At 36.5% G+C, this 11,806-nt stretch overlaps 1 protein-coding gene across 1 annotated transcript in view; it reads right to left on the bottom strand.

Annotated features, from left to right (window-relative positions):
* Window positions 1–709: 709 nt before the first annotated feature.
* The window catches only part of LOC113050341 (probable phospholipid-transporting ATPase VA), a 47,308-nt gene continuing 36,211 nt past the window's right edge, over window positions 710–11,806 (bottom strand). Inside the window, exons 16-21 of the mRNA XM_026213207.1 lie at window positions 9,237–9,362; window positions 8,840–9,040; window positions 8,198–8,278; window positions 7,762–7,866; window positions 6,201–6,388; window positions 710–4,847 (exon numbers count right to left, since the gene is read on the bottom strand). Coding sequence (XP_026068992.1) covers window positions 4,112–4,847; window positions 6,201–6,388; window positions 7,762–7,866; window positions 8,198–8,278; window positions 8,840–9,040; window positions 9,237–9,362 — 1,437 coding nt within the window. The 3' untranslated portion in view covers window positions 710–4,111. The remainder of the gene's footprint in view (window positions 4,848–6,200; window positions 6,389–7,761; window positions 7,867–8,197; window positions 8,279–8,839; window positions 9,041–9,236; window positions 9,363–11,806) is intronic.

Raw genomic sequence — 11,806 nt, 5'->3', positions numbered from 1 at the left:
TTTTGCAGTATAAAGTGTCACATGATCCTACAGAAATCATTATTATAATTATATATTATATATAATATAATATACATTATATATTATTCATTATTAGATTTATCAATGTTGGCAACATCTGCCAAATATTTTTTGGGGAAGCTGCAATACTTTTTTACAAAAATTAACTGACCCTAAACTTTTGAACTGTAGTGTAGTGTATATTGTTACAAAAGATTTGCATTTTAAATAAGTGCTCTACTTTTAAACTTTTTATTGATCAAAAATGCTATCATAGGTTTAAAAAAAAAAAATATTAAGGTAGTGACCGGTAGTGTGTGAACAGGATTTGGCAGCTCCAACATACAGAAAACGTCTCCATGATTAATTATTGACAAATTGGGATTATTCCCAGGGATATTATAGTTAACTAAAATTAAATACTAAAAATTATATATTTTGTCACTTGAAATAAACGTTAACTGAAATAAAATAAATTCATTTATTGTTTAACCTAGTTACCAGGAAAAAATGACTCCCAAAAAATAAATATACTAAAAATCTATTAAAAATAAACAATAACCTTGAGTAAAATAATAATGAAAATTAAAATATTCATCAAAACTATAATAAGTATCTCAATAATACTAAATAACACTGTTTTCCTCACATATATAGGCTCCAAAACACTTGAAAGAAAATGAAACGAGAGAATAGAGCACACAAGAAACATTTTCTCACCATTTATTTCAGTTTTATGACATAAAACAGTTGTGTATTGTCAAGAAACAAATATAGAACGAGTGAACAATTTAAGAAACCCCTCCAAAATGTCAGAGAACTACTTGAAACAGGTGTTTTCATAAAGGGCTGGCAATGTAGTGAGTCTACAGCGAGACAAACCCAACCTTTGTGTGACTATAACAAACACCAATTACAGTACAAGAGCCAGAAACTCGAGAGTCATGGCAGTGACGGTGACAGAAGTCATGCTGAGTACCAAGAAGTCCACCCAAAGCTTACATGTGTGCTATAACAAACTCTGAAGGACAGCATTCCTGCTGGTGATCTGGCCTGAAGTTAAGAAAAGGCTCTGGAAAGCAGCTGTGAATGGATCCTATTACAGCATGTGATGCTCGGCCAAGAACTTGACAGACCAAGTACTGGCACATTCCAATCTAAAAAATAACAACAACAAAAATATAGTATGGAAAAAAAAAAAAAATACAGCATAATCTCTTCAATTTGTTAAAAACCAAACAGATTTTTATTAAACCTCATTTATTAATATAACTCCAAATAACTTTACATATACTGCACGTAAATAAAATTCACTGTACGTACTGCGGTCTACACATGTCTTCTCCAGTGTTAAGGCACATAATATATATTCCACATCGTATAAAACCGTTTTCTTGCTTAACTAAAAGCACTTCAGCACATACAAACGTCGGCATTATCAAACTATGAAAATAAAACTAAATCATTTCGGATGCTATAAACATGACAGAATATTGGTCAAAGCGGCAAGCGCTGAACCTGAGCTGTGCAGAAGAACAACTGACGGGACAAAGTAGCTACTAGTGAGCTTCAAATGATCTTCTTCAAGGTTTTACTGTAGTATCCAGACACATACTGAGACGGTCAGTCTCTCACTCGTCGCCCTCTATAGAAACCCAGTTTTTGTGTTAATGAGTGCCAAGGAACTACAATAGAGAAGATTTCTAATGTAACACCCCTGGGTTTTTTTTTTTGGACTGAGCACATTCTGTTCACACCATTCGTTGTGTAATGAACACAATAGATCTCATAATCCTCCAGGTAGTCTGTTCATAAATCAGCGGTTTTGATGGCGACTGCCCAAATGAGATCCCGAATGAACAGATTGGTGAGGCCTTGAGGTTATGTGAGCACAGCATGACAAATCATCTCATAAAAAAAATAAATAAATTTTAGCATCTCTCCAGGGGACTCTTTAATACGGCACACCCCTGACACTTGCGGAAGCGTGCAATATTCTCTTGCGGAATGAACGGATAACCTCCCATGTGCTCGTCTGAACCGTTCATTACACATATTCCAGCTTTAAAACAATGAGAAGTCACAAGGTCATGGACTAGTCTGAGCGGTGAGGGCGAAAAGATGCTTAAAGAGAGAGTTCAGGCATAAACTACATTTCTGTCATTGTGTTCTCACCATTGTCCATGCAGTGAAAGTGCAAACTGTATTGAACCTCGTTGACTTTCATTGCATATTGCAAAATATCTTATTTGCATTCAACAGAAGAAAGTTTGGAATGACATGGGTGAGTGTACGATGAAAATAAAATGGAAAAAAAACAAACATTATGCCTGAAATACCCCTTTAATAAAAGAGTAGCTGCCCTGCGCCGATAGAATTGCTAAAAAGTGAAAAAGAAAAGTGACTATTGATAAAACGATCAGCTCGAGTTAGCGGTTACAGTACAAACGCTCCAGCGGTCATGTGCTTCTTGCATCTTTGGTCAATGATCATTTATAGAATAAACAGCAGAAAAATACAATCATAGCAAGTAACAGAAGAAGCTTATATCACAACAGATCAGGCCATAAAAACTCCTAAAGAAAATGGAGTAAAGTGGCATTATCAGCACATTTTTCTGTTTGCACATGTACTGAATCAAATCTTCTAAGACCACGTCCAAACAAACACCAAGTAGCTTCATGCATCGGCCTCTATTTCCTAAAGCCCTCTGCACAATGACTGAATGAATAGTGAAATCCTATCCTGCAGGAATGCGTGTAGAAACAAAGGCAGCAGCAGAAAATGAAGAAAGAGACAAGCATATACTTGAGCTGGAACCCGCACCAGCTGTATATGCATGAAAAGCAAGAAAGCCCTATTTCTCACGATAATGTTTGACTATTAAATCCATAATGATGTTTGTGTGAGACATCTTAAAGTTGGGATGATATCTAAGAGCTTCAATAATGGAATGCAAGAGTTATGCATAAGCCTTCGAACAGCAAAAACTTAAAAATCAACAGTTAGTGCATCTCTTGCATAGCACTGATTAAAGGCACCAGGGGATCGAACAACACTTAAAAGGCACATTTAAGGAATTTCCCTAGCACTTTACAAATAAGATACATAAATCATGTTTTAATAATTGAACAAATAGTTGAACTAATGGTGAATGAGCTCACAGGCTAATCAAGAACTAATTAAGCGCTAGCATGACTGGAATCAGAGGAAGTCCTGTGAATAATGCACACTTTAACAACATGTTTGAATAAGATCGATAGTTAATGCATTAGATTGGCTGTATGAAAAATTATTTAAAGTATCAAATCAAATAAAACCTAATTAGATTTTAAATGGGATTAATCATTTTAATGATTATCCAATAATGTTCTCGACAAAAAAATCAGATGTGAATGTGAAGCAAAGGTTATTCATGCATGTTTAATTAAAGTCAGAGTAGGGTTTGCCACTCCACATTCTTTGTAATAGAAATTATTTGATTTAGTGTTAATATATTAACTACAAGTACACCAAATATCTACTAACATGATGTTAAGGCTGTTACGACTCCTGTCACACACTATTAGTTCTTGATTAGTTCATGCCTTTATTCAAATCAAAGTATTAGATCAGGACTTCTCTTGTAAACTTTTCGTAAAGTGTTACTGAAATTTTTGTACCTACTGACATTGAAGGGTACCATGATTTTTTTTTTAGTACTGGGATGGGGAAATACAAATGTAGTGCTATCTGCAGTGTCTAAATGTAGGAGAGGAAGGTTCTTCAAAGTGCACCAGAACATCCAGGTTCAAATAAACAGATAAAGGAATGTCTCTGGACTGCTGCTGCCTTCGAGAAACAAACCTCCTCCACTTTTGAGATGGATTAAAAAAATTTTTTTAAAGTCAAAGTAAATCATAAGACCATCCAGTTTGCATATGCTGGCCACTCTTTCTAAAATACAAAACAAAAAAACAAACCAAACCAAAACAAAAATATTCTAAACTTCATACATCTAAAAAATATATAATACATATACGTGTAGTACCAACCTATATCTTCATAAAATAATCATGAATATATAATATTTCTTAAAGCTAACGTGCAAATTTGAATCAGGGAGAAAGCATCATAGAAATGTTGTTTTGAGTGAATGTTTCTGTAGGCAGCTAGTAGACTGGGTGTGATCCACATCCCCGGCCTGTTTCAGTAGGGACTTTTGGTTAGAATGGTCCTCATCATCCCTCTTTTGTCCCAAGAAACAACTTTCGTGAGGTGACATGGGCTGCATAGTCTCGGTCTGAGGAAGTAATGGAGTGGAGGTGAGCAACTCAACCTGACCTGAGTCTGTTGGACTCAGCGGGGCTTCTAAATCTGTGCTATCCAAAATAGTCCTGGAGCTAGGAGTGTCTTTGGTGTACGGCAGAGTGCCTGTAATGGGACTCAAAGGTTCCTTCATGCAGTGTAAGTTCACAGATAGGGGGCTGTCTGAGCCCTGTCTGGAGGACTGAACTTCTTCCTGCATTCTGAAGTTGAGTGTGATATGGTTGTCAGAGTTTTTCGAGCTTAAAGGTGTGTCCCGCATCTCCATGCTCTTTGATGGGATGGGGTTGGCTATAGCTTTCTCTTTCTGTTTGGTGCCACTCGTGTGGGTTTGTTTTACTCTGGGCCTGTAGTCTTTCTGGAAAGGCCTGCAGAGAGGGAATAATGGGGTACGGGGGGCAAACAGTGACCCGATGGAGCCCAGCTTCATCTGGCTCTGACTCAGGAAGATCCTGCGCATGTCCACTGGCAGTTTGTCCAGTTGTCTTCCCACGTGGACCGGGCTTGGAAATAGAGTTCCCTGACAAGCTCTATAAAAGTATCTGAGAAATGAAAACAACAGAGTCAGCAAAAACTAAAAACTCTGGCATTAGATTACATTGGCATTAGACACCAGTCTGAACATCATGAATTTAACACAGATTTTTGTGATGTGTTTGTACATAGCTATATTAATGTTATAATTAATATAATTATATTAACATTTCAAAATTAGTATGATGAGTTGATTTATTAACATTACATTTAATATTCAATTCTGAATTAAAATTAATTAAATATTACATATATTTTTATATAATATTAATGAGCATAAATAAATGAAGTATTTATTATTAATAAACCTACACTACATGTATGTTTTAAAATTCAGATTTTAAGTGAATATTTTAATCATATATCTTTATTTTTTAATTATGATCCTTTAGATTTTTTCAATATCTATTTAGTTTATTTTTGTAATTTAATTAATTATTAGCTTATTAAAGGTACAATTTGTAAGATTTTCAGTAAAATATCCAAAAAACCACTAGGCTAGTGTTATATATTTTGTCCAGCTGATTACTAACAATATCTCTAATGTTTTCAACTACTTGTAAATTATGAGAAAATCCCCATTCTAAACAGTGACAAGGGGCAGTGCAGTTGCCTGTCAATGACGTTAGTTACCCTTTGTTACCGCCTTTACTGACGTAAAAACCACATCGCAACAGTGTCGTGGACAAATGCGGAAGTAGCTTTGCGAAAAACTTCAACTAGAAAGAGATGCCAATCTCACTTGTGTTTTACTCGACAGGTGAGTTGTTTTGATTCGTATCTTTACAGAAAACGTATGCGATTATAACGATCAACAACATTAGTATTATGGGGCATACACGCCAAACGCAAGGCATCGTGTCTCTAGACCCGCAGTAGTGCGCGTCTGATCCATAGTCTGATCGCGTCTTTGCATTGACTTTTTATGTAATCTACTCGCGCAAATCATTGAACTAGCATTAAATCCATGATTTATCTTTCCGTCTGATTGATGGCCGTCAGCAGTTGGGTAGAAGACAACAAATCCCATCATTCCATGCTCCTCCTCAGTGTCATCAAGCCACGCGATTTTTATTGTTTTGATAGTGCGCCCTCTAGTGGCAGGTCATACAACCTGTACCTTTAATTATTAAATCCCTGCAGTGCCCTAATGAAGACCTGTTTAGGAAACCCTGTTATAATATAATATGATATGATAGTTATGCAAAACCATAATTGGATCCTAAAATAAAATTGCAAAAAAAAAACTTAGAAAAAACAATAAACCCTTATTTAAAATTTGAAATGGAAATATGGAAATTGACATGCAAATCAATTTGAATTAGATCAAATACTTCCAACTGGGTGTAAGTTAGATATACCTGGGAAGAAGAGCAGCAATAGGTGTGACAACACACAGCAGGTAAAATATAGGATCTCCCAGCAGCCTCTGCATGGTCCAATAAGTGTTGGATGGAGAGAAACAGGTTGGGCAGGAAGCATTGTAGCACAGCGCCACAGTAAAGAAGAGAGCTATACTGAAGCCAATCGACACCCAGTTCATCCATGTCTGTGAAAGAATTAAAAACCAGCAAGGCAGAGTTAACAAAGAGTTACTAAATTGGCTGAATTAGATATTATGGAACTAAAATAGGTTGAGCACAAAAAGTCAGGTTCACTTTGAATGCGCAGAGGGTGGCAACCTTCCGGCATGTACTTGGCCTCCACCTCAAATGACCTGAAAGACGCTCCACTCTCTCTCCAGTACGTGTGTTCATTTTCCTGAGCAGCACGTGGAACGATGAAGCTGCCAGCCCAACTATTGGAAACGTTTACTCTCTACTTGAACCATTTACTGTGAAGAACAGCCTCTTTCACACCAGAAGCCATCATCATGTCTGGAAACACAGTGAGGCTGCAGAGGACATTTTTCACGCACCGTAACGTGTCAGCTGAAAATTTACAGCGCCGGTGTAATGGAAAAAGCTCTAATCCAATTCACGCTCATAAATCTAAAACAGCTACTCACGAAAAGAGAGGAAAATAGAGGAGAATCAGATATGGGCTGCACACATGCATAAATGCAGTTCACAATACACCACAGGACATGTGTTGGCAAAGACAACTATCAGCTTCAGCTACCCTGTGTGTGACGGCTATGCATACGCCAGCATGGTTAGCGAGAGAGATGAGCACAGTGGGCTGGACTGAGGCTGCCTGCATGCGCTGTCAGGCTGATGTATGGCTCCTGATGGTGCAGTATCTTCCAGTTCAAACCAATCAAGGAGGCTCCCTGCATAAATGTCCCTGGCCGTGTCAGCATCATCCCGGTTTCCTCGCCACAGTGTTCGGCCTCATTTCATACTTTGAGAAAGAAAGGAAAGGCTTGCTTTCTCTACCTCCTCGTAAATGTGTGTGAGATGGGTTTTTGATTTCAGCTGAAGCACTTCATCATTTCCAAATCCTTAACTTTGTCAGATGAATTGTACACAAGATGTCTCTACTCGTACATATTGTTTGTGACATGCTAACAGATTGTTTTAGCGGAAGTTTAAGCAACAATGAAATTGGAAGAAAATGGGTTAGCTACAAAGACGTTAAAGAAAATTATAAAATACCATAGCAGTCCAAAATCAGTATCAGTGCTGCTAAATAAAATAAAAACACTTTTAAGTCAATAAAATAAAATAGAATAAAACAAGGTATCACAACTGTGAAATGACTTCACTACTCTTAACAGCATTTTTGCAAATAATGTTTAAGATAAGAAACAGAATAAGCAGGTTTAACCAGAGACCCTCACCAATCTTAACAAGTGCACAACTGTCTTTACACTGCAAAAGTACTACAGCAGATCCAATGAAGAGTGATTTTGACCGTGTTTAAACCACTGCATCACACCATCCTATATTACATTTTCGCATATTATAAAACAAGACTCACCCAGGTTTTCGTTTCGATGCCCAAGTGTAGCAAAATGGTGAAGAGTGCCAAGGTGGTGATGGGAGTTCCCCATGTAAACAAATCCACATCAGAGTCAACGTAAGCCTGCAAATATATGACATTTAAACAAGACCTTTGGTTTCTTACAGACCCTACTTAAGTATTTTCACTTCTCATGCACACTGCAAAAAATAAATAAATAATTTTGCAGTTAAATATCAGAAAATCCTTGAAACAAGAAATTTAATAAAAAGCATTATTAACAAGCTAAATTGTCAGCACAACAGACAAAATACACTTATTGAGAAGACATAAGTCTAAATGTCCTATGAAGTCTTGCTTAAAAGAATTGTTTTTTACTTAAATTTTTGCTGTGTATTTGAACTGTAAATACTGACATTTCAGTGAATGCTCAAAATATTCAAATCAAACTTACAAAGTAAGGGATGAAGAAACAGATGAGGCTTTGGTAGAAGGCATCAATCATGTTCATCCAGAACATGTAGGGTTTATATTCCTGTTATAAGAAATTCAAACAAACAAATCCATGATTCCAGACTAACATGTTTTATTATAATTTCATTAGATGTTCCACTAATTAAGTCGAAGAACAAAAAATACATGGTTTGTGAATAAATCAAAGTAAAGGAAGACCTCTGCAGAGGCATATGGTTAGCAAAGCAGAGGCAACCGCTGCAGTTTAATTATCCCCGGCTGGAAAATTTCAGCACTTTCAAGATGATTAGTTGCTTTTATAAAATATTAGCTCCTGCCCGTGTTGTTTCCCCTTTATGAAACTCAGCAGAGAATAAAAGACCCATTTTGAAACGGGTCAGCAAAAAACAATCAAAGCAATAACTGTGGCAACCGCTGCACGGGTAATATACTTCATCTGCTTATAGAGGAACTGCTGACGGTGCAAACCACAGGAAACTCAAGTGTGAATACATGTGGCAAAATGCTGTTCATGGGTTTTTATTTACATTACACTTTCAATAGTCATTTCGGTCCCAATTATAATTCAATATATGCAGTTCAAAGATGGTGTAATTGTGTTTTCTGCCCAAACAGCATGTACCTCTGAGTTTTGCCCATTCATGTAGAGCTGCGGCAACTCCTGCAGAGTTTCTGCTGACACGTCTTTGTCCAGGGTGCCGGTGATGAGCTGAGGGAATGCGGAGAACATCATGTTGAAGAAGATCAGGTACCACTGATCAACCATGGCTGACCCGGAGAACCCACAGTAGAACTGATACCAGAAGACGAGGGCAACAAACATCTACGGTGAGAGGTGAGAAAGACAAAAACTCCATAATAAAGATCTATTTAAGAGTTTATTTTTAGCAATACGAACTACATTTAAATGTATTATTCCTGCCATATTGTTTTTTTTAAGTCCCTTTACAGTAGTTCATCTTCAACCTATATATTAATGGTTAGTATATTTAGGAAATGAGCCAACTTCAGGGTCTCACAGCGTTTTTGTAGAAGAAGTAGAGGATCATGTTGGCGAGACGGGAGTAACACCAATGGCCGTGAACCAAGAGTAGCTTCTGCAGGTATCGAAATCGTGGCAGGGCAAAGTCACTGGCCATTACAGCCTATGAAAACAATGTGAACAGAACAGAGAAGACAGCAAATGGTGAGACAAGTTTGAAAATTTCTGTGCAAATTAAAACTATTTTCACAAAGCAATGGACAGTACTAGTGCATAAATAGGTGAAGCTATGTTAAACACTCAGAAAGGTAAAAGATCTTTAAAAAATGTAATAGCATGTTTTTAACATTATTTAATAATGTTAAAAATTCAAATATGCACTCCTTCCTTAATGCCGTTACACGTTGACCTATTGAGTTAAAGCTGCAGTAGGTAACTTTTGTAAAAATATATTTTTTTACATATTTGTTAAACCTGTCATTATGTCCTGACAGTAGAATATGAGACAGATAATCTGTGAAAAAAAAATCAAGCTTCTCTGGCTCCTCCCAGTGATCCTATTGCCATTTGCAGAAATCCATTGCTCCCGGTAAAAAACGACCAATCAGAGCTAAGGTCCGTAACTTTGCTTGTGTTCAAAATGTAGAAAAATGTATATTATAAGCAAGTACACCATGAATCCATTTTCCAAACCGTGTTTTTGGCTTGTTCTGAATCACTAGGGTGCACCTATAATAAGTGTTTATATTCGGACTATTTCAGATTGCTTCGGGGTACCGCGGAGTAACCCTGTACCTTTGTGATTCTTCATAGACATAAACAGAGAGAAGTAGTTCCGGCTACGATGTTCTTCCGCAAGACGCAAGCAGTTCTGTTTATTAACCGCTAGAGCCTCAAAAGTTACCTACCGCAGCTTTAAGTGTTCAAACATTTATATAAAATGGATTTTGACGACATCTGCCTTAAAGCTCAAGATCTATCAAGTGAGACACACACACACACCACATGGCATCTGTACACATTCATAAGACAAAAGATTAACATCAGCCTAGTGACAAAATACTTCAAGACATCTTTGCATACAAGAATTATAAAAAGGCTTCTTGACTGTAGAATCTGGTGAAAATGATCTTCCAGCAATCATCCATCTATTCTTTATCATACACAGTTAACGTCATCGATCAGCCTTGTTGCCTCTAATGGCATTTGGGATCTAAATCAGTTACAATTGGCCTGACAGCAGCATCAGCCATGTTCTTCACCCTCTTTGTCATTCTCTCCACATCAAGAAAGCATAAAAAATGAACAGGTGAGATCAGTTATTACCTTACTATGTATGGTCTATGGGACCGAGTCATAAACAGATTCTCATTAGGGTTGTTCATACCGAAAGCTGACCTCAAGAAGAGAACTTTGGCACACAGCGGAGAGTGGTGCCTCATTAGGTCCAGATCTTTTGCTGAATTAATTAATCTGCATGATTTATGAGACAGAGCGTCAAACAGATGAGCTCATGGTGCTTCCTGTCTCTCTTCTCACCTTAACAGGATGTATATTCTGTAGGCCTGCCACTGAAAACAGAGCAGAGGGGGATGGGAAGCGATTTGTGGGCAAAGTGGAGATTTTCTGAGAAACCAGAACAAGAAAGGCTGTTCCCAGAGACGAACAAGTGGAGGGTGCTTTATATATGAACCGCTTAAGGAAACATATGCTACGTATCGGCCAAATAAAGCAAAACTGCTAGCACTGCATACAGTGCATTTACATTAACTGTCCTTAAAAAAAGGCATGGGTCAATATATCAGGGGAAGAGTCCATTTTTCAACTGTTTCTACTTTAGGAGCCAGATTTCAAGTTACTACAGTACCAAAATTCTTTAATGTAAAAACAAACAAAATCAAGCATTAAAATTGATGAAATACTGAATACTGAATCGTATACTTCCAATCACATTTTTCTGGTCCTTGTTAGCAACTTTCTAGCAATGTGTTCTTTAAACCTAGCAGTTTAAAAATTCATATCCAAGTTATAACTGAGAGCAATTTAACCTTAATACACGTACACTCCTGTTCAAAAATTTGGGGCCAGTAAGATATTTATTTATTTATTTTTTTAAAGGAAATCGACATTTAAAAAAAGATGCAAAAAAGATGTATTAAACTAATTAAAAGTGATAGTAAACACATGATGTGAAAAAGTAAAAATTTTCTGTTCTTTTGAACAGTCAATAATTTTTTTTTTAAATATATAAAAAATTACCTTAAAAATAAGCTACCAGTCTTCAGCATTGATAAGAAATGTTTCTTGAGAAGGAATAAATTACTTTACAATGTTCAAATAGAAAACTCAGTGAGCAGAAGACTTTATTAAATATTAATAATAATAATAATAATATCTTACTGACCCCAAACTTCATTGGATTTTGCCATCCTATCATGAACCTACAGCATTCATTTGTCAAGCACATATAATCACATTATTGTGGTAGCTGTTTATATATAAACAGCAGTTTCTAAACTCTAAAATATCATGTTCAAACAAAAAACATGCAATAATACTGTTGACAGCATTTCATTATTTGTATTTAGAGTTGTTTTCCCCGTTTCT

The sequence above is a fragment of the Carassius auratus genome, chromosome 31 (assembly GCF_003368295.1).
Source record: "Carassius auratus strain Wakin chromosome 31, ASM336829v1, whole genome shotgun sequence".
Lineage (NCBI taxonomy): Eukaryota > Metazoa > Chordata > Actinopteri > Cypriniformes > Cyprinidae > Carassius > Carassius auratus.
Note: the sequence above shows the minus strand (reverse complement) of the source record. Positions and strands in the feature narration are given on the sequence as shown.